Source organism: Puntigrus tetrazona, chromosome 11 (assembly GCF_018831695.1).
Source record: "Puntigrus tetrazona isolate hp1 chromosome 11, ASM1883169v1, whole genome shotgun sequence".
NCBI classification, from domain to species: Eukaryota; Metazoa; Chordata; class Actinopteri; order Cypriniformes; family Cyprinidae; genus Puntigrus; species Puntigrus tetrazona.
In genome coordinates this window covers 22,302,134-22,326,253 of record NC_056709.1, presented here as the reverse complement: position 1 = coordinate 22,326,253, position 24,120 = coordinate 22,302,134, and the positions used below count along the sequence as shown (strand labels likewise).

Here is a 24,120-nt window from a genome sequence, read left to right as displayed (position 1 = left end):
ATTACACTTTGATTGACCTAATACTCTTTTAAATATCTGCAGATCACAAACGTGGAAGAACGAACATTAGATTAGGTTTACACAGATTCGCAGTTTTCCGTATTTCCGTAGCGCCACCACAGCGTGATCTTTTAAAAAATGCGACTCTCAAGCAACGATGCGTGAGCGCAAACGATTCCTGTCAGCGAGGGCCATCGCCGTCACGACCACGGGCGAAAAAAAAAAAAAAAAAAAAAAAAAGCCAAAGGGCGTTTCTATTAATCGAGATATTTCACGTCGAGCACGGTCACTTTCATGCGCGTTTCCAGTGAAAGATGATAGCCGGGTTTTTCGGGTCGCGTTCTGTTGAGGGTCTGGCGCTGGTGCTGTTCCCGCTGAGCCCGTGGTGGCAGCGGTTAACGGGGCGTAAAGGAGGGGGGACGCCAAGGCGGTCGGGATTAGACGAGAAGAACTGTTGGATTGCCAGCGGGTTGCGCACTGAACTCCTGAACTCCCACTTCTCCTCGCAGGGGCTGCGTTTTTTTTTCGCATGCCAGCCTCGGCGAGGTCAGCGAGAGGTCGTGGGGCTTTCACACATCGGCCCGTTAACGAGGCCTCCGAAGCGGGACGAGTTGTGAGGAGACACTGGGATCCGGTCGGAGGGAACAGCGGGAGGGGGAGCGCAGACAAACCCAAACACCCCACAGGAACATCAGCACAAAGGCTGCAGCATAAAGGCCCGTCCTGCGAGGAGTGATTTGGGGCGTGTAAATGCCTTCAATGTGAAGTTTCTTAAAAGGTATTTCAATTTACTCCTGTCTTCAGGGTAATTTTTTTTACCTCAGTTTAGATGGTCGGAGAGACTGTAGTGAGCGGGAAGATAAACAACGGAATCTTTAAACAGTTAAAGCAACATTGCAGGTTCAGCACAAACTCAGAAATACCTATTAATTTCACAAACATTTGTTGAAATAAAGTGTTTTCGTTCAAAAATTGAGGTGATGTCGAGGCACTTAGGAGACAATTGAATAAGGCCAGTCTTTGGAAAATGTAAAAGCAATTATTTTATACAAGCACATACATTACAGTTCAGATGATGCACTTAAGAGAAGAGTTATTTTTATAGGGTCTGTTGCAGTCATGGTGCCATGTTTTTCCACTCTAAAAACATCCTAAATGCATTGTTTTATTCTATTAAAATGTGGAAATTTAAACAATAGTCCAAAATGACAATTCTGCCATTACTCACCCTCGTGTTGATCCAACAACAAACGATTTTTGTTTGTCTTTGTAGCAGAAATGAAGATATTCTTGGTGAAATCTGAGATCTCTCTTACCTTCTGTGCTTTGATCGCGTTAAGACCCTTGCTGTTTATGGAGGGTCAGAGGGTTTTGGTTATTTAATTTTAATTATATCAACTATATGTAATTTTACTATTTCAAAAAAATCTATATTTTAGAAAAAGGTGGGACGTGTGATTTTTTTTTTTTTTGTGGTAATCATTATTATACCATAATTGCTGTCGATTGGACATGTTGCCAGTCACACAAAAAATATTATTAGTCCATGTAAAGACAGATCAATAGTTTATAATGAAAATTATTTTATTCAAATTTTTTTACATCAAAGACTATAGAATAAAAACGCTTAAAATGGCCAACCAATCTCAAGAAGCCCCACCTTCTAAATAAATTAGCCTTAGTGAACAGTTTGGGAGAATTTGATGTTTTCCTTTACAATAGGATCTGCACTCGCATGCCCGAGAGGCGTTTCAAAGATGGCCGCCAAGTGACATGACTTGTCTGAAAGAGACTTTGATTACATTAAACACATTTTACAATCATTTTTTAATCAGTAGTTTTTTTTCTTCAACATATACCGAACCTGGAATAGTTCTTTAAATATTTTTCGTAGCCCCTTTTATCTTTGGCTTTCATCTATATTCAGTCTTTACGTTTGTAATATTATGCATTCCCTGGGAATTCAGCCCATGATTTTGGCATCACAATGTGCAATCAGGAAAACAAACAAACACACACACACACACACACACACACACAAACCACAGAACGCTGTATAACAGTTGTATCTCATTTCATGTTTTAATGAGGAGAGTCAAGTTGGGCTTTTTTCAATTTTTAGAAAATAAACCAATAACAATATTACAAATAATGAAATTGTTACATCATTCACAGGGTTACAGTCAAATGTACATTTTATACAGTGAAACAGGACCTCCCATCTCCGTCACAGTGGTCCAGGTGGGCAGTGCTCTATTTCAGCTCGTGAGAGAGAGGTCTGCCGCCCTGTAATGAAAAGCAGGGCTAAGAGACACGGGGACAAACGTACTACTGCCTTCCTAACACCAGAGTGTGCTGCGGCCCTACAAGCACTACAGCTCTGGGAGCCATTTTCTATCCAAGAACTTCCCTCCATATTTGGAGGATGCAGGCAGAAGTATGGACCAATGAGAGCGAGCCAGAGCCAGCTTGTATTTACGTTCACAATCGCACATAATCATCATAATAACGGTTTTGCATTGGTATAACGCTCCGGCGGTAGCTGCGAGCATATGCTGTTCACAGCTTGCTGTCACCAGCTTTCAACAAAAAGCTTTAAATGGTGCACGGGATCACATTTTTGCTTGCCAGAAGGAACATTTGCAGTTCGCATGTCCCCATAACGGCAGCTTTTTGGCTATTTTCACAAGCCATCTGAACCAAAAGGGTGCTGAGTATTGAAAAATGCCCACATACCACATTTCCCAGCACTTTGTATGAAAAAAAAGAGCTGTGTTGTGGTAGAAACTATGCATTTAAGGTGATAATCCATGTGAAAAAAACAATAAGAAGTGCTTAAATCACTCAGCATGACATTCTTTCACACTCTCGACGCCACGTCTCATTTGTCTGTGGTCTACGTAGTGTTCTGTGAAACGACAAATGAGAGAGGGAGACGTATGAAGTGATTAGTCCCCTACCGAGAAACAAACTTGAGCGGTTAAAGATGCAGTGGAAAAACAGAATTACATAAGACAGCCGTGATGAAATATTTCTATGTAAATACAGGTTTGCTGAAGAAAATGCATAGCAAATGTCAAGCACGTCATAATCTTTCAACATACCGATATCTTAAAACAGAAAGGCTCATTGGTCGTTAATGTTCCTGCGGATCTCTCACTGCAACGTGCCGAAGCGCCAAGCTGCAAGAAAACCGTCTTTTTGCAAATAGCCAAACTCTACTTATGAAAGGACACATTTCATTGGAAGCGAAAGAAGATGAGGATCAGGAACACAGGATATCCCTTCAGCACTGGATTTCATTCAAAGCTCTGTTAATCCTGTGCTGTTAGGCTGATTTAAAACACGCTGTAACTTGTGGGCAGCACCTCTAAATATTGTTGAGCTACTGCCACGAGTGTCTCAAACTTCTGCAGACGTACAGCAGCAATGTGCGTGTGGATCCCGGAGTGTGTGCTGGAGCTTTGACTGACAGTGATTGTCCAAGGAGGGTGAAGCAGAAGCGGTGTTATTCTGAGGAAGACGAGGGATTCAGAACCTTAGTTTCACGGCGCAGCAGTGACACTGAGAAGCCATTAAATATTGAGAGGATGTGCTGGACAGACAGGTAAAGTCTGCTGGCACCATCACTGCTCAAGTTTTATGATGTGAGAACATTCCTCACTCTCAATCTGTCTCACCTCACCTCTTTGACCTGCTCCTTGCCCCAACCAGCTGCTGAAAGCGACCGAGGTGTCACATATGGCATATATACCATGAAAAAGCGGATGATTTTTTTACATGTATTCATTGTTTTTGTCCGTAAAGACTATTCCGTCCATTGTAAAAGAGAAAGAACAGAAATGTATTTATTTTGCTTATGTTATTTCAGTTAGTTCACATTCGGTTTTTAGTTTATTTTACACTATTTTATTTTACAATCATTTTATGCCCTGAAAGGGATAGAACAATGTCCATTTCTTGATATTGATTTCTATAGAAGCTTGACCAACATACGTTATAATTCTAAAGTTTGGGTTCAAGATTCATTTCTTATTATTCAGAAAGCACACATTTATGAACATTTTTTTGAGCACCGCAAATTAAAAAAACCTGCTGAAAATTCAGCTTTACCATTACAGGACTAATTGTATACATTTTTACATATTAAAGGAAAAGGTTTTTTTTATTGTATTATTTTTTTATAATGCTGCCTTCACTCTATTTCTGACCAAATAAATGTAGCTTTGATGAAGCGAGCATGAGAGACTTGTCTTACCGACCCCAAACTTCTGAACGATTATGTTAACTGCACATTAAACACTGGCTGTGACTGCGCTGTGCTGAATTCTTGCTTTCGGTGTGGACGGTCAAATTCCACGTTGCTGGTTAGGACAAGGTGTTAAGCCCATATTCATTTCCTTTCTCCCTGTATCCTCCTGCTGGTAATAAAAGAAGTTACCAAAAATGACTGAAAAGCTGAGAGCTAAAACTTAAGGGCCATTTACTATGTCAAGCTCTAAGGAAAGTAAAAATCCTACCGTTTTTTCTGGACACAGGAGAAAGCAGGCACGTCGTTTCTCAAACCTTTATCCCTGTGTATTTCGAGATTTCACACCTGGGATGTCCTGTCTGCTGAACATTGTGTTTCGTGTCCAAACATGTTACAACAGAATCTTCATTTTAATGGAAGCATTATGTAATGGGAAGAACAGAGGACGGTCAACACCATCTGATTAGAACTCCATCAGCACTCTGAGATAAAGCCAGTGGACCTTACCTCATAGCGCTGTATGTTTTTAACGCAGGTGCATGTCAACCCTGAGGTTATGGAATAAAGCGAGCCCCAAGAAGTATATTGTTAACCACAGTGACCTTAATGCTGGTACACGGACGTACCTGCATGTGCAAACACACAAACACACTCGCTCACACACACACACACACACACACACACACACACACACACACACACACACACACACACACACACACACACACACACACACACACACACACACACAGACACTCCAGCATGGACAAACTCCGGCCCATTCATCTCTATGGCTGATTTTTTTTCTCTCAGCCAATCCTAGTACAAAACGAAAAGGCCTAAAATAAACATCGACAATAGCGACTCTCCTATTCCATTTCAACAACACATTTAAAAAAAAAATATTATTTACACTAAAATTCAACACGGTTTTGAGACTCTCTGAAGGGGGGGGGGTTCTGCTTCAGAATTGTTCTTATGTCTATGGAGGTGATAGATCTCAGAGAGCATCGTGAAAAGGACCATACCATGGAGAACGGTGGGATGTATTTTATGTAAAAAAAAAAATGAAACAAAACATATACACACTAATTTACAGCTGATATTGGTTGTGATTTGTTGTTTAAATGTCCTATGAAGTGCCAAATTTAAGCTTGGCCCCAATTGGTGAATGTAATCAGTTTAAAAATGTCATACAATAACAATATTCTTATATAAAACTATGCTTCACAATGAACAATCACTTCCCTGTTATGAAAATGTCCTCTAACTGCATACTTAATCAGATATTAAAACCCCTAAACACCTTATTATAAAACATCTTTTTTTTTTTTTTTTTTTTTAAAGAACAGGTTTTGGTGGCAAAAATATAAGCGTATTAACACAGTGATCTGCAAAGTGTATCAAATCCAAGCTTCCTGTGAAATCATAGTTTTGCACCATACATGCTCTGCAGCTCCATGTGCTCCATTCGCACACACACACACACACACACACACACACACACACACACGGCAGGGATCCAAACATAAAAGAAGAGCGTAGATGATATGAAGACCACACCATACGTGCACTCGAGGTCTTTCTTTCAAAGCAGTTCATGGAAAGAACATGCTAAAAAAATTGAGGGGGAGAATATCTTACGCCGTCTTTCAAACTAAATCATCTTAGCCCATGACAAAAAGGAGGAAGAATATAAAAGATGACCCCCTCAAGTCATATACGCACACGAAAGAAAATCCATCAAATGTCAATGTAGATCCATCTAATACTGAAACAGAAACTAAATGTTGGACTACATCAGGCTTGTACTGACGACCTCACAAGTGCATCTGATATGTACAGGACGAGGTACAAAGGGATGATGCTCTATTTGGCAGGCTCTTATGACATCTGTAAAATATTTATTTTTTTTCTCCCCCCTAGCAATATGGAATCTGCACCACAAATTCAACACTGTGATAACTATTTTGACTTTTTTTTTTGTCCGTTTGTCTGTTTATTTGTGTTGATGTAGTTTAAACTCCAAAAGAAAAAAAAAATTCTTCGAGGCAGTACTGGCTGCCAAAAGGAAGTCCCATTTCATGGTGTTCACATACTTTTCCCTCGGCTGTCAGCGAGGGGAGAGGGATTAAGGTCCCGTAGGTTGTCCCCTGTGTATCCGTTGAGCAGACAGTCAGTATTTCTATTCAAGATTTTCCTAAAATATTAGAAAGAAAATCTCAGAAGCATGTATTGTGTGGTGAGTTTTTTTTTGTGTTGTTTTCGTTTATCTCCTGTTTCTTCATTGCCCTTTTAAAGGGTAGCCTTTTGATTCAGTCCACCTTATTCAGTCTGCAATTTTACACCGATCTATATATTTTATATAGATTCCTTGTGTTTTCATAGCTTTAAAAATTCTTTACAAAAACTCTTTAAAAAAATGAAGACTAAAAACAAAAACGAAACAAAAATGAATAAAATGGAAGGAAATTAAGAGGAAAAGTCGATGGAAGTAGGGGGCGGAGCCTATTGCTGGCAGACTGATCGGTCATCCTGTGATTGGTGGCGGCTAAAGCTAAACGATCAGGTGTAGTGACCATATTTTCCAGACGCAGCTTTCCCGAGTCGAGCCCATTAGGGTGTCTGGGGGTTAATGGGGAATTCAGATAACACAGATGGAGAACGAGAGTGTTTCAGAGGAGGGGGCAGGTGGATATCCTAGGTGGTCCAGAAGGAAAATCAGGCTTAGGGTCTTTAGTGGCCGCCCCATCCCTTCACTTTGGCCCTCCGCCTCCTCCTCTTGTCCTCCTACCAGTCTAATGGGGACGCATGGTCAAACCTCTACCGATTGGATCTGGTTCATCTGAGCCCTCATCATCTGAACGCTGTTGAGGATCTTCTTCTGATGACCCGCTAGTGTCACTCCGACCCTGAGAATGTCCCTATTTACACACAAACAGAAAGAGGCAAGATTAAACACGAATGCTCTGAAGCAGATACCATAAAGCTGTAGTAACACATTTTTATTCACTGGCTTCATCCCATTATGCCAAAGTAAACTGAGCATGTTAGTTCAAGATTGAGTAACCGGTAAATTCCTTTATCTCTATCAATCCTCTGTTTGTTGCACAATCCAAGCGTCTCCGAAACAACAACACTTCCTTTGTTTTCATGTCATGTCTGGTTTGGTCAGGTAATAGCTGAGGTGAGGAGAGGAAAAGAATCTATGCATAAATTTTTCTGTGGTTAACATTACACTGTGACTGACAGTCAGCAACAAAGATGAGAAAATATACCTATATTTATTTTTTATTTAAAACCATACAGCAGTATAATCACTAAGAAATCATATCAGACTGCATTTATTATTCATTTTATGAAAAGACAAAGAGGATAATATAGAGACCGATAAGTAGGTGTGTCCCGTAATAGTTGATGCAAAGAGGTTTGGTTAACCAAAAGTTTATTTGTTGCTTAGTCAGAGGGAAAAAAAAATCAACAGGAAGTGGTGAAGTCACACAGTCCATGATGGACAGATCATTAACAGCTGGTATTTGTGGTAGTACACCAGACACCCAATAGCTCGCATATCATTCACTGACCTCAAATATGGCTTATAATCTGAAATGTAGCAGTAGCAGCAACTTTAATGGCCATTCAGTCTAATGTGCACTATTTAAGTGTCTGTGCAAAGTATGGAAGTTGAATAGTGTCACGCTGATTGGAGCAGATTTTAAAAAATCTTTAGTCGAGGGCAGCTCCACTGAATAGTACATCTATTAATACACAATGAAACGGAAATGTCAGTATGGGCAGTTATTTAATTGTCATTTTCAATAAAGTTTGAGTCTTTATTGTGTCATTTATTAATAAAGGGTTTCTACTTTTTCTAATTTCATACATTTTAAAATGCAATTTTTACCTGTGCTGGCGGAGCTGAATAATCAGTAGCCATTATTTCAGTCTTCAGTGTCACATAATAATTCAGAAATCATTCTAATATGCTGCCCAAGAATCTTTATACATTGTTAATGTTGAAAACATTTCCGCTGCTCAACATTTTTTTGTGGAAACCATAATATTGTTTAATAAAAATGAAATAAAATAAAAAAAACAGTGTCTTTACTTTTTCCTTTGGTCAATTTAATCCATCCTTGTGGAAAAAAGTATTAAAAAAGGCTCCTACTGACCAAAGCTTTTGAACTGTACCAAATTTTAATCTAAAATATAATATTTCATACTAAAAAAATAGACAGAGAAAACTTGGGAATGACAGGCAGCGCTATTAGAATCAAAGATCCCCTAGAGGTTCTGCTGACTCAGTGATCAAAGCGTGGCTGTTTTCCAAACTGTTCTCTCTTATAGATATAGTACTTACTCCATGGTCATCTGGGAAACAAGGTCGAAGCTGGTGAAGTTGCCATTGGCGAAGTTGTCTTTATACTGGCCCATCTTAATAGCGTCCAACCAATCATCCACAGTGTTAAAACTAGAGAAGTCGGGCACGCTGCGGTCAAGCAAGGGCAGATGCACACTGGAGGGGTAATGAGAAAGAGATAGAGAGACAGATGAGTCACAGCATATGCAGTAAAAATTGTTGCTTTTAAACACCAAGTAAACACTACAATCCCCTCAAAGTATACAGGGTACATTCCTAAAGTACAGGTGGTTCTCATTGATTTGGCATATTCTCATCAATGCAAAAAAATAAAAAAAAAATACTAAATTAAATCTTGCATATTTTTGGCAATTGTGACACACGCGGGAATACTGAGCTATATTATTTCTTGGGTCAATATAATTCAATCTCTGGAGAGGTAAAAAGGGAAGTTAGGGAAGAATTTAAGTGCAAAATATCCTCTGCCCTGCTTAATTCTTCAAAAAAATGCAATTAATGTCCCCAGATGACTGTACTTTCTAGCAACACTACTGTAGCGTATTAGCCTCCAGGCAAAAGAGAGCTGGTGAGAAGCTCACAAAACCCAAGCCTTTCACCATCAGCGTGAAGACATAAGAAACTAGGACACTCTACATTTGTTCACAAGAAACTGATGAGAGTTTTCCCCAGATTTACAATTATTTCAAGTTTGCAACTGCCTAAATCCTTTAATAATGATTTGAGCTATCAAACTTAATTGATTTTATTTACGTAGCAATTAACCAAAAGAAATAACCCACAAGCTTTACAGCATCAATAAAGCCCACCACAGGTATCAGAAGCAAAATCAAAACATTGACCAAAGATTGAAAACAGAACAGGAATCATTTAAAAGAGGGCTGTTTAAAGACGTTTCTATTAAGGTCATATTCCATTTGGTTTTGTAAACATGCCTTAGAGGATGTGAGTGAGTCGGGTCTGGCAAGGTCGGCACAGAAAATTTCCTCTGATATATAAAACACACGCAAAAGGACACATGCAGACAGACATGCACTTCATTGTAATGGCGAGGATGTCAGACTAATCTGAGTACTAAATATCTTAAAAAAGAAACTTCAAAGCAAGTAATAAAATAGTTTTTGTAGCCACACATATATCAAGTAACATGGACGGATCTGCACTTCCCTCCAAACAATACAATATTATGTATGTACAACGGTTAGACTGAAAACGTCATTATGATCCCTTGATGCTGCCACGGCATACCATAGTGTAAAGTTTCAAGTCTGTGTCTATACAGCTTTCCAAAAAGGCAATGTGTCTCCATAAACTAAATACTGTAGAAACTTGTTTAAACATCTCCTTGACTTGCTACATAAATATGATTTATTATAACGACTATTGCGTACTACTCTGCATGACTTAAATTATGTCAGATGAGTCAAAGTGTTAAATGCACGCCCTGTTTCAAAGCCAAGCAAGCTGCCTTGCTCTCTACAGCCTTCTAGGTAGCTTATGTGAAATGAAAGCTCTACACGATGTGCACAAAAAAAAGAATTTTGGGCCCTAAAGTGCACTGACCAACATAGCACACACATAACATTTTGATGAAATATTTATAGAATGATCTACATTATGGATTTTTTTTTCACTCAGGCTGTTGCAATGCATTCTGCGATTGCAACCAATGCATGCTTTTTATTTTTGACTAAATTAAGGTGTCTTAGAAAGCAGCGTAATGTTGCTTCTAGGATCAATTTTTTTTTATATATATAATCCCTTCATTTGTTCATTATTTATTTGATTTGTCAGATGAATAAAAATGAAATGAATGAAAATAATCCCAAATGAATCCCAAAATAATTTAAATAAAAAACATTTTACTGTACATTTTGCCCACTGAAACCCATGAAAAACAATATAGTATATATATCTTTGTAGGTTATTTGCGTAAAAAGGGTTTTATGTGTATACTTTATTTTACTATTAACTAGATTTTACCATTACTTAATTTTCCATTAAATTGAATTTACTATTTAATTGAATTTTACAATTTGAATGACATTTCTAAAATCATTAAATAAAAATGATAATGAAGAAAAACAAAAAGTTATAGTCGCTAGTTCCATGCACTCTATTGGTAACAACGGAAACTTGCGATCATAGTTGCTTTCGGGAAAATGCACCCCTGAACATTACATTTATACTTTATTAAAATAGTCCCTTTACTGCAAATGGTCTCACAAAAATACAGTTATTTCAAATGTAACAGAAACTTGCAAAATGAAAACACTTTCTAACATACAAATAAGGACAAAGCTGTGCTAAAGAAAATGCATTAAGCAGTAGACACATCTGTTTAAGCACAGGACGCATTAGTTTGAAACACTAAATATGACTCATCACGTTTAGTCAACTTGAGATATATCAGTCATTAACTATTGGTTGTTGCAGCTGTAGCTGTTTCCCCTTCGAATGCTGTCTACTAGGTTTTACGCACACTGACTCATCTGCTTCTGATCATTCAAGCAAACTTCACAGTTTTCCAACTCACCCTGATGAGAGGGGAGTCATAGCCTTCAGGCTGTTGGGGTTACGGATCATCTTGTCCAGGTTGTTGACAATCTGGCTGAACTTGGGCCGGTTGTTACGGTCTTTCTGCCAGCAGTCCAGCATGAGCTGATGGAGGGCACTGGGACAGTCCATGGGAGGGGGCAGCCGGTAGTCTTGCTCAATGGCATTGATGACCTGCAGAGGGAGACACAGATCTGTGAAGGTCTCTAGCTGGTTATTAACAGGGCCAGAGAAAGACACGCTTGTTGCATCCCAAGTATATAAAGGTTTCAGTGACAGGTGACAAACGATAGCAGGAAGGAGAAAGGGGTGGCTTCAGGAAATGACACAAGCTAAACTTAAAGTCAGGATTCTTGTATAAGCAGCACCATGTCACATACTAGCCACATTATTCGACAACATAACATCTGTAACTAGGATAGCTTGGGGGTGAGTAAAATATGGGGTAATTTTCATTTTTGGGTGAACATTGTTGAGATAATCCAGTGTATAATCAGTAACAGTAGAAGTTTAATTTTCGGAATTGTAACATAACGTGTAATGCCTTAGATTTAAATTCATTTACTTTAAATAAATGTAATTTATTGCCATAAAACTTTGTTTTGATAGAAGCTGTCGGCATGGTGCGAGGCAGGTGGCAGTAGATATGAGCCAGCGACTGGGGCAGGGGGGCTATAACCCCGCAGGAGACAGAGGATTGATCTGCAGTCTTCATAAATGCACTGTGATCATTATCTGGGTCTTGGGGGGACACAAGGAAGCCATTTGTCATTGGCCGCAAACACACACAATCACACTTACACAACACACACACACACACACACACACACACACACACACACACAGACTATAAATAAGCGGTCACAGTCAGCTGCTATCTAAATACCTCCTAAATCAGCTAATAGATCTTGATTATAAAGGTGCTGATAACAACAATTTGGCAGTACAAGCATTTCCTCTCTGATCAAATGTGAAAAAAAGAGTGGTCTTAGTGTTACTAAGTTTTTTGGCAGTATTCGGCCTGAGTCTGGCTCATATCCATCCTACTCATTTCCAATCAAGCAACATCTGTCAGATTAAACATGATTAACACATGGCCTGTAATATAAACGCTGACTAAATTGTACATTTGGAAAATGTGCTGCAAGTTGTAACAGGAAATCAAGAACGTCACTTAAATAAAACTTAAATACATCTCCGGCAAATTAACTGTGTAGCGACACTAAATGAGCAAACCAGATACTGAGCGTTTTAATGAACTGAGCCGATGGATGTACAACTCTGAATGAAACAGGATGCTTCAAGCAGCCTTGGTGGCCAGAAACGAGATGCAAGGCCATGAAGTGGAAAGCTCGAGCAGGACCCGAGTGAGACCCGGCGTTCCCCAGCTCATTATCGTAGCCATTACGGCACTCCATTCAAGGCCTGATTAATCTCATTCAGCCGCCTCAAACGTCCAACCCGATGGGAGGACTGCGACACTATCTGGAACTGCTAATAAGATAACTGGTGAGATCTGCGCTCCCTCTTAGCGCATTAGCGTTCACACTTTCAATTTGAAACTATTTTCATTATCTGGACCCATAATTTGCCTTTTCCCAGCCACCCAGAGGGATGCTAGAAATGGGAGCTTTCTTCAAGGGCAGGGACTGTTTAACGTGGCACATGCTTTGCATGTGAAATCATCTTTTTGTTCACTGGGAAAGGAGTATGAAGTACAGGTGAAATTCTGTGGTAGCGTTTGTGAGAGTAAATGATCCCCTTTGACACAATACAATACACAAGGACAATAGCTTGAAAGTCACATGATGTCGCCACCAAAAGCATACATTCTCAAAACAAACACGAACGCAGTCCAAACCTCTTTCTTGAACCTCAAAAATGGGATTTCTTGACGCAAAGCCTTATGTCGTCTTTGCATTCTGAGGCCAATGTGATGTGATGATCGGTGCGGCTGTTTCTGTAAAGACTGATTGCACTCATGCAGTGTTTGGGGTCTGAGGTTTGGCCTCGCATACAGCAGAGCAGCACATGGACAGATTTACGATGTGCTCTCTCTGCTGTTTACCTTAGCCTCTGATTCAACATTGCTGCACAGCATTCATCTGTCACGCGCTAACATACGGCAACCAACCAAAAGCCTTTGGCATGATCATTTCACAGTGCTTCTATTGGAAATTTGTTTTATAAGAAATTGGTGGTTTTACTTAGTAAAGATGGAGGATGTGCAGCTTATGGTTTAAAAAATGGTTATGAGGTTGGAGTGAAAATGGGAAGAACTGAATAAATGACAAAAGTAAAAATAATGTTGTAACTGTATAAAAAATAGGAATTCGTAATCTTTAATAATTAAATATTTTTCACCAAACTCAAGATATTATGCTGCAAAACTGTATTCATCATTGACCTTCCTGAGAAATGTTTTGGAATGATTCTATATTAGAATGATTTCTAAAGAATCTCGTGGCATTGATGGCTTGAATTCAGCTTTGCCATCACAGGAATAAATGACACTTTAAAATGTATTAAAAAAAAAATTAGATTGTGATAATATTTCACAATATTTCTGTTTTTACTGTATTCTTAATTCAATAAATTGCAGGCTTGGTGAACATAAGTAAGCAAATGTAAGAAAAAAAACAAACCGAAACATTTGAAAGATAGTGGAAGTCAGTGGTTTTCAATCCTGTTCCTCGGGACCCACTGCTCGGCACATTTTGCATGTCTCCTTTATCTGACACACTTAAATGCAAAATGTGCAGAGCTGTGGGTCCCCAGAAATAAGTTTGAGTAAAGTGGTATGCTACTTACGTCCTGATTGGTCATATCCCAATATGGCCGTTCCCCATATGACATTACTTCCCACATGACGATCCCGTAGCTCCATACGTCACTGGCAGAAGTGAACTTCCTATATTGGATAGCCTCTGGGGCTGTCCATCGAATAGGGATCTTCCCACCCTATAAACCCAAATCATAAACATCAAGTCATCTCAAAACACAAGTTTGCATGACATTTCAAATCAAATATTACAAAACGTCTCACCAGGGCACTGGTATAGGTGGGATCTGATGTGTCATCCTCCAAAAAGCGTGAGAGTCCAAAATCGGACACCTTGCAAACAAGGTTACTGTTGACTAAGATGTTGCGGGCGGCCAGGTCCCGGTGCACGTAATTCATGTCTGCAAGGTACTTCATCCCAGAGCCGATCCCTCGTAACATACCCACGAGCTGAATTACAGTGAACTGCCCATCGTTTTGCTGAAAACAAGTACAGAATAGAAATAGGTCAATACATAAAAATAAGTGGTAAGAGTAGTGATGTTATCATTAATTTAGCATGAAAATGTATGCATAAAAAGACAGAAAGCACTCATGTTTTTTTTCAAATGTTGACAAAGAAACCTTATCTAGAGATATTTTACACCAAATAAAACCAAAGCCAAATGACTTAGAACAAATTATCTAATGAGGTGTGAGTTGATATGAAATATTCATTTAATAAATGACAACGAAATATTAATATTAATAGTGATAAAATGTTAGTTTATTGTTTACTCTTCTATAGTTTTAATAACAAAAAGAGACAAAAAATTTATAGGTTTCAGTTTTGCTCCTCATATTAAAAACCTGCCATTTTTTATTTAAAATATTATTAATTTAATTGTTCTTACATTTCCTACTTTAATCACAAGTTTCTCTATTAATAACAAAAAAAACCTTAATAATTATTAAAATCTTGTCTTAAAATCAATTCACTTACAAAATGCTTTTTGTAAAGGTGAAGTGTGTGCACACAAACAAAAAACTGTATTTTGCACATTCCTAATAGCGACTCCTAAGTTATCTCTTCTTCAGTTATCTCTTCTGGCTAACATACAAATCCCAAACAACAGTAATAAAGCAAAATAAAGCTGTGGAAATCACGGTTAATGTTGGATAAAAATAGAGATTGAACACAATGCATTGAGTCCAGCCTGACTTGGGCAGGCAGTGCAAACGCTCTGGTGAGGATTGGTTGAGTTTATGCTACGCGATGCTAGATCAGACATTCAATGATCAATGCAGGCCGTGGCAAATCTTGCAGCTGTTGACCATGGTGGTCAGAAAGCCCTTTGCTCATGAGGAGGTCCAGCAGTTTCTGACCCAGCTGTGCTTGCAGCTGCCTCCATCTGCAGACCCTCCGCAGACAGCCATGAAGCAAGCAGCATTCAGCTTCTGATCAGAGACGAGTCCAGCAGGCGCAGTGCAGACAGACATGCACGCGTCAAGTGAAGAGAGACAAAAAGCATTGGATCCTGGTTGAAATAGCCACAAGACGTCTTCATATAGTGTTGCATACAAACCCTTCCTCCTCTGAACAGCATGTGTCACACTCAAACCCTTCCCCCATGTTAAGCCGACTTGATGGAACATCTCCTCAACACTCTGCAGCAATTAAGCAGCATCCATTATTCATAAAGCTGAAATCCTTTGCAAATACAGCCTGGCACTTTAATCTGCTCACAGTGTTTGCCTATAGTTTAATTGGAGGGATTCTTCACCTCAAAGTTATTTGGATCTGCAGTCTGAGTGAAGCAAACATTCTTTCTTTCTTTTTCCGATTATATGCGAATTATTTTATCCGTGCTGTTTCTTCTTAGACACGTCTTTGCTGTCGGGTTCTATTTGGCTGTGCTTAACTTTTCATTTTGATGCTTCTTTCTGAAAGTTTCGACAACATACCTTTTTGAATTTCTTCCCTTTTGCTCTCTCGCTTCTTAATCTGCCACAAAACAACATTGGAGGTTGGATCAGTGCAAGAACGACAGGTGAGCACTGAGTCTCCTTCTCTCTCAGTCCTGTCTTACAAGAGCTCCATCAGACTCATATTCTAGCTCTTCAGCACTAACACACAGTGTTGTCATCCGCTGTCATAGTGAGGTGCCACAACAGAGGCGTGTTGTTTTCAAAGAATTCAGCGTTCTGTCAGAAATGGATGACAGTCTTGAAGAAACAACACAATTGTGGAGCTACACAAAGATCTGAGGAGGTTCAAAGCTCTCGCACACCGCCAAACTGACATTATGAGAGCAAAAAAACATTAGTTAGTCTTTTTTAAATGTTTTAAAATAGCTTTAAGATTTGAACTCAAGAGTAATTGTGATTTATGAGATGTTCGTTGCAATTTTTCACACTTCTACTTGCATTACCAGACATCCGTCATTACTTCACGCGATGGCACGGTAGGGCATGTGTATTCTGTCATGGGGTAAGCTGTGCAAGTACAAACTTGATCAAAACAACTGCTTGGCCAAACAGTTAAAATAACACCAGAACCTCACAATTATAGAGGTACCAAAAACTGGATCTGACTGTGGTGAGAAGAAGTATATTTGGTTCAAATGTCTAACAAATGGCTGGCTATTTGGTTCCTGTTTACTCACCTTCATTTAAACAAGGTTTTTTGTTTCAGATAATTACACTTCCTGAGCTTAACACCCCCAAAAGCTACGCGTCAAGGATAAAATAAGTTTCTCTCATGATAGATCAGAGGCAAAGCCTTCCTAATGAGCAAAATAAATCATTCCGTCCCCGAAGATTACATATTTACATAAATCAAAGGTAGTTTTTTTCAACGCAACACACAGAGAGCCCAATTAGCAGTGATCAAGGCATGCGGACACCTATTTTATCCACATCAGCTCTGCGCTGAAATCAAACTGACGAGTGCCAGTCATAGACTGACAGCGGTGTTCTCTGCTCATTCTCCACGCTTGTTCTGCAAGCAAGGATTTTGGCAAAATCTTGCACTCGGATAATCGTCTAAATGCATTTGCAGGATGGATTCTGTTACTGGAAAGTGGAGAGAGATACAAAGCAGTTTCCTTAGGCTAAGAGTTTTCAGATTAAAACACCAAGCGCAATTTTCTGATCGCAATGTGTGTGTTCTGTGATATAGGTCGGGAGCACATATGGGGGTTCAGTTTGTGAGACGCACCGCTCATCTGACGCTTGTAATGCAGAGAACGTGGCCAAGAGAGCGTGACCAATGCAAAATGAGGGCATGACTAACCACAGAGCAACGATTCAACTATTTCTTTAAAGAGACCGCTTTAAAGCAAATGTTAGTGTGGCAACCCGTAGAGATGAATGGAAGAGAATTGAGCTTATTACAACAGTCTTACAGCTGGAATCAATACTGAGAGTAGATGTTTGCTACAGGGGGGTAAGCTGGGTATTACAGAGAGACCCTGTGGAGAATTACCTGACGGACAGCATGAGAAATTAGGAGGGAGCATTTGTTTGATGTTCACCATGCTGATGTGCATACACACCTGCTGATGAGAGATTCAAGTGGAATTTGAGTCATGTTTATGTTACTGAGCTTGTGTTAGCGTGGGGAACTCCGTATTATTATACTGAATCAGTTCATTCAGAAGGTTTCAAGGAACTAGCTAAAACATGATTGACTGATTTGTCATTGCCCAGAGATGTTCACACACATTGCTCTAAAAAATTTGTGTTTAAATTTATTAAAACTGTCTAGCCAATACAGATAAGGTGATAATCATGGCTACTATTATAATTTAACATTATTTCACATTATTTTGTGTGTTCAGATTAGAGATAATGAAGCAAGATGGGAAGACTGGACATTGCTTGGGTTTCATATCGATTACTTTAAGATTACGATAAGGCTTCATTTAAAGGTAGACATGTCAGGCTTTCTGTAGATATATTTGTCATGTCTGTGTCTGCAGTATTTGCTGAGTTTCAGTTAATTTTTGTGATGCATTTCTAAATGAAGATCACTGAAACCCAGGTGGCAGACAGCGCATTCTGTTTATTTTCCAAAAGCAAAAAGCTTTGTTGCAATCGTGTGTATACAAATAAACGTAGACCCTTTACAGATTCTACTGATGTATTGCTCTTATCTGTTTTGATTAAATTTACTTAAATAAAGTTCCTTTAGGGGCTATCAGAAAAAACTGCAACAAAATGCAACAGCACATTTGTCGACCACAGGGGGTTAACTAAATAAAGAAACCCTCTAAAAATTAGATCAAAATGCACAAAATTGTAATGTACAGTATGAAAAATGTTTTTCTTTATAATTTACATTTAAATTAGGTTATAGATTACATCACAGTTATCACATCTATACTCACCCTTAGGAAAGAGTCCAGTGAGCCGTTCTCCATAAACTCTGTGATGATCATGACAGGGCTGCTCTTGGTCACCACTCCCTCCAAATGGATGACATTGGGGTGATCAAACTGCCCCATGATGCTTGCTTCACTCAGGAAGTCCCGCCTCTGCTTTTCGGTGTAACCAGACTTCAGTGTTTTAATGGCTACAAACATCTCCCTCTTTCCTGGGAGCTTTAGGTTACCACTGCACACCTCTCCAAACTCTCCTATGGATAGAGGCAAGTGCACTGTTCTTTAGGTCAAGGCACAAGTAAATCATCCCGGTAGAACACTGTTGGACATTTGGAGGTTTGATTACCTGCTCCAATGACTTGCTCGATTTTTACACACGAGATGTCAATCTCCTTAGCAAACTCCCTCACGGCTTCATTGGGGTCTTCGTATGTGAATGGATCAATGTAAATCTTCATTCCTGGTGACACTTGAAAAAAAAAAAATCTCTTTTAAAAACTTCAGAATAATCAGTTTAAACGTCTGAAAATATTAGTTATTCTGGTCTCTGGGAATGGCTGGCTTTCCAGTAGCTTTGGATTCTAAACATGACACTGGAACGGCTCATGACTAAAATCAATGGAGTGTAACAGCGTTCGCCAAGAGAAAGATAAGGCGCTTTAATGTATGTATCATCTCTGGGGTGTCATAGTCCCTGGAGGAATCCATATATCAGCAATTTCCAGTACTGCCATTCAAATGGCTTTTGATTTCAAGTAAATTGGCTTAAGGTGGACTTAGGTGTGTTAGGAATTAAGTAATTTCTTCTTTAAATGCGATTATTCAGTTCTCTCAGCTCCAAATCTATCTGAAGGCACTTTAATGGAAATTTTGTTTTAATGCAGCTGGAGAGGCTTTCTGTTGGTGATCTGGCAGCGCAGACATTTTTGGAATTGATAAATGCGCTCTCACAACAGACAAGAAGAAGATAAATAGAGTGGGAAAAGTGAATGGCATCCACCATCAAAGGATTTGTGAATGTCAAACTATAACAAATTCATGAGGTTATAGAGTATGTGCTACCCTGAAAAACGTTTTTCTTAGGGATAGTTCACCAAAAAATGAAAATCTGTCATCATTTACTCACCATCATGTTGTTCCACACCCATGTAACTTTCTGTCCTCTGTTTAGCACAGAAGGAAGCGTTTAGCTGGATGTTCATACTGCTGTTTTCCAGATAGTGAACGTGAATGTTTCTATTTACTTTCAGGATATGAACAAGAGCAGCATGAACATTTTGCCTAACACCTTCTTTTCACAGAATAGGACAGTAATACCGGGTTGGAATGACATGAAGGTGAGCAAATGGTGAAAATGTTCAACTATGCTTTTAAAATTAAGAAGCTGTCTAAGACAAAGAAAAAGAAGGACTGAACAAGACACAAGTGAGAAGAGTGAGAAAATGAGAGCACTTTGTGCTCTTGAGCACTAATGGATGAATTCAGACCTTGGTTTTCCAGGTTTTACTGCCCCCTGCTCTTCCAGAAATTATTTCAATAAATACAGCATTTACAGCAGTCCTTTACCACTTATTACATAGCATAAAAGCTGTTTAAATTGATAAGGAAGGGCAAAGAAAAATAAAACTTGAGAAAAAGTGCCAGGCCATTTTCATTCAGCAGAGTGAGCAAGAGAGAGATAAACTATAAGCCCTCAGAGGCAGAGCGAGCAAGAGCAAGTGAGCGAGCTTAGCTTTAAATTATTGCCTCGAGAGAATCTTAAAGATTTATTTCTATAAATGGAACAGCACTCCGAGGCTAAGATGGTATTTACTGAAGTCTTGCTCATTTTATGACTAATCTTTGATGGATCTTGCTAACTTTGAAACACCTGGCACTGAGCTTTTTTGCATTAGCTTTGTGTACTGCTTTGATGGGAAAATAAACAAGTGATGGAAAAAGAACTGAGCAAGAGAACAAAGATGAACAACGGAATCGCTGCTGGGGGAAGTAGTTTATGCACTCTCTGATGGGATTTCGCAGGAAGCTGTGGGATTAATATTTTACAGATTAATATTGCGAAACTGAGGTCCAGATTTGAGATAAAGGTGTGTTTGATGGTGAAAGAGATACAGTGGGTAAATAGATTTGTGTGAGGTGGGTAAGTGGGAGAAGTCATTAGTGTGTAAAATGCTGATGGTTTACTTTTTTGAAGACATTTCTTAATTTTGGAATGTTACTGTATTTTTTTATCAAAAAAAAATGTAACTTGGTGATCAGGAGACTTCCATGAAAAGACATTAAAAATAGTCAAAAGTTTTTGAACAGTAAGTTTTTTTGTCTTTAAAGAATTATCTTCTGCTCACCAAGCCTGCAGGTATTAGATTCAAATGCAGCAAAATTTTGAAATATTTTCACTATTTAAATAACGAATTTCTATTTTAAAATGTGATTAATTCCTATGATCAAAGCAAAATTTTCAGTAATCAGTAAAATCAGTCAGTAATATGATTTGCTGTTCAACATATTATTGTTATTATTATTAATATTTAAAACCGTTCTTTAATCATATCTGAAATAAACATTCTAGACCATACCGTGTATTTACTTTCTTTGTATTTAATAAATAATATCTTTATTTAGCAAGGATGTTTTAAATTGGTGATAAAGACATGCATAATGTTTCAAAAGATTTATATTTCAGATAAATGCTGTTCTTCTGAAATTTCCTTTTATCAAAGAAACCTGAAAACAATTCTACTCTGCTGTTTTCAAGATAATTATAATAAATGTTTTCAAGCAGCAATCAGAATATTATAATGATTTCTGAAGGATCATACGACTGGAATAATAATGTCAAAAATTTAGCTTTGAAATCACAGTAATAAAGTACTTTTTACAATATATTAAAATAGAATTTTCTCTTTTTGTGGTACTTTGGATCACATAAATTCTTTAAAAAAACACTGAAAATCTTACTGTTCAAAAACATGATTGGCAGTATACATTTCAAATGTATACATATAGTGTGTGTACAGTAGTCAAGACGTAAATACTCACTGTGGCCGCTGGTGTAGTGCTGCAGCTTGTCTGTGTATTCTGAATCTGCTCTCTCGAATCCACGTCTGCAGTCGAACAAAGACAAACAGCTCTACTTGTACTGTTTAAAAAGGTGCTAAAGCCTTGAAAACAACACTCACTACTGCCCACCGTCATCTTGTTAACACAACCTCGTCATTAAGTGAGTTTTTACAGGCTCCGCTGCTCTGTAAATGTCGGCTAATGAAGCAAATCCGTGGGATTTTGACAAGTTGCTGGTATAATTGGAGGGAAGCTATGCTAATGGTTTACATGTTTAGAGCACAGCAAGTGAAACTCACCGGTTGCAAACGATGATGATGACCACCACCGCAATGAGGAAGACCAGACCAGCAGCTGCCGAGCCAATGATGAGAGGCAGCTTCTCCTGAATGCTAGTGTTGTACTCCTCTGTAGGTACACACACATATCCAAAAGTTAGCACTTCCTGACAAACCCCAGCAGAGTGTCTCTATATCTGACACAGCCTTGAGGCACAGGAGTCCTGCAGTGTATGTCTACACAGGTGAGAGACCCTTTCGAAGTGGGGAATCTGGGACAGGAAGCCCTGTGTGAGATACCTTCAGGCAGACGGGGCTGTACTCTTGGACTGCTCAGCTCCAGCAGCATATGGGCAGGCGATGGAAGAAATGTGTCGGGTGGTGTGTACTGGTGCAAGACAGACGGTTTGGGATGTTGGGAAGGCCTGGGGAGCTTTCTTTTCCCTTCCTCTCCTGCCTAGCTTTCTCGTTCTTCCCTATTCGTTTATAATTACAGACTATTCTTTCACAATGCATACAAACCCCTGTGCTTACTCCGCAACCCTAGAGGCTATATGTGCTAGCGTGCTACCAGATTTTACCACATTTAAACATTTGCTCTGAGCTCCCAAAACTTGAGGTAAGTGAGTGAGTAAACAAAAACCTGAACTTCGTCAGGTCTCACGTGAATTCAACTGCACTGCAACTTCCTGTTTAATCGGTTTTAAACCTCTTGGCAGCCTGCTGGCATGTCACATCCGTGTTTGGATCACCTGGCTGAGTTGCTGTCTCTCATCATGCCAGCAGAGAGCTTGGGAGGATAGATCAGACTAATTCTGACTCTCTGCTCATAATAAGCGGCTTAGAGAGTGAGCAGGCATGAGTGAGGCAGCTGTGTCTGAATAAGGTGATCTGGGAAAGGCAAAATAATGGGCATCCATCCAGTGACATGTTTCAGCTATCATTCTTCCTCTTAATTGTTCTGGAAGCAGGACAGGTAACCTATACATAATAGGGATGCGACAATATCAAAATAACACAGTACGATGATACCTCGGTATGAAGTCCATGATATATATTGTGATATTTAGTTAAAAAAAGACAAATGAAAAAAAAAATGTAATACTCTACTCTATTTTTAAAGTTGTGTTACCTTGATATGAAGGCTTAAGATTTTTATGAATAAATAAATAAATAAATAAATAAATAAATAACAATGTTGCACTTATAAAGTTAAATTGCTTTATCTAATGCACTTTGAGATTTTCAACACATATAATACAATAAATACACTACTGTTCAAAAGTTTAGAGTTGATTTTTTCCTATGGTCATAAAGAATGAATTTATTAAATCAAAATACAGTAAAACAATATAACCATTAAAAAAATATATATATTTTCCTATTATTATCAATACTATGTTTTATACTTTTACCAATGTATTGCACCCTTGCTGAAGTCAGTAAATAAAAAATACTGACAGTGCACTTTTGAACAGTAGTTTCAAAATAATATATAGAAAAACATCACATTTTACTTAAATTTCCTTAGATCTAATCAGAGACATGAAGCAGAAAGAGGACAGATCATTTGGAGATGCCTCTCGCTAACGTGGATCATAATTAGAGAATCAGATTAGTAGATAAACTATCTGCCTCAGCAAGTCAATTACACACAGATTTGCTCTTATAAGAAGTGGGAGATTTAAGAATGATGGGCTGAATCATATGCGTGTAATTTATTCTCCTAAAAACCATCTGAAGAGACGATATCAATTTTCGGATGAGACGAACCACACATAAACCATATTCACCCTCAGTCATGGTCTGGAAGTACATCTTTCCACTGTACCGTCCGAACCCTGCCACCGTACGTGCTCGGACCTGGAAGACATAGATGCCTCCAGGTTTAAGGCCACGGATGACTGCAGTGTTGGTCTGACTCTTTACTATGGAAGAGTTATGCTCCGTCTGGTCCTGAAACAGAGAAATGACCAAAAAAGGGGTAAATACATCAATTTTACAAATCCAGTGGCGTTTTGGTCACAGTTTTTCACACTAGAGGACATCACAAGTGACTCCTAGGTGTACATATGGCTCTCTAACAGGGCTATCTATCTCATCAAAGCCCATCAGGAGAGCTCGACTGAGGGTGCTGGGCAGAGGAACGGTGGCTGACACTTTCAGGCCAGCCACGATTCATTAGTCTGAGCTGAAAGCTGTGGCCATTGTCGCGCCACTTGAGTGTCTGTTTGTGTAAGCGAAGAAGAGAAAGAGTGATAGTGAAGGAGAAGCAGAAAATGTAGGACTCTCTGTGTGTGTGTGTGTGTGTGTATACATGTACTACTTGAGTGCTCCGCTTTTTTCCTGTCAGCTCTATTTCTGAGCTCTGTGATGTGAGCTTTGCTGCAGTATGAGAAGAGTGTTTTGACAGGCGGTCCTCAGCACTGTCTGAGAAAGGAATTATACTG

The 24,120-nt window shown here is 38.9% G+C and overlaps 1 protein-coding gene across 2 annotated transcripts in view; it reads right to left on the bottom strand.

The window, feature by feature from the left end:
- Positions 1–5,287: 5,287 nt before the first annotated feature.
- Positions 5,288–24,120, bottom strand: part of ephb2b (eph receptor B2b) — a 145,360-nt gene continuing 126,527 nt past the window's right edge. For both annotated transcript variants that reach the window (XM_043252519.1, XM_043252520.1), the window contains exons 7-16: positions 23,464–23,626; positions 21,692–21,800; positions 21,372–21,436; positions 18,679–18,801; positions 18,339–18,586; positions 14,233–14,448; positions 13,998–14,147; positions 11,167–11,360; positions 8,613–8,768; positions 5,288–7,176 (exon numbers count right to left, since the gene is read on the bottom strand). In XM_043252519.1, the coding sequence (XP_043108454.1) occupies positions 7,068–7,176; positions 8,613–8,768; positions 11,167–11,360; positions 13,998–14,147; positions 14,233–14,448; positions 18,339–18,586; positions 18,679–18,801; positions 21,372–21,436; positions 21,692–21,800; positions 23,464–23,626 (1,533 nt within the window). In that variant the 3' untranslated portion in view covers positions 5,288–7,067. The remainder of the gene's footprint in view (positions 7,177–8,612; positions 8,769–11,166; positions 11,361–13,997; positions 14,148–14,232; positions 14,449–18,338; positions 18,587–18,678; positions 18,802–21,371; positions 21,437–21,691; positions 21,801–23,463; positions 23,627–24,120) is intronic.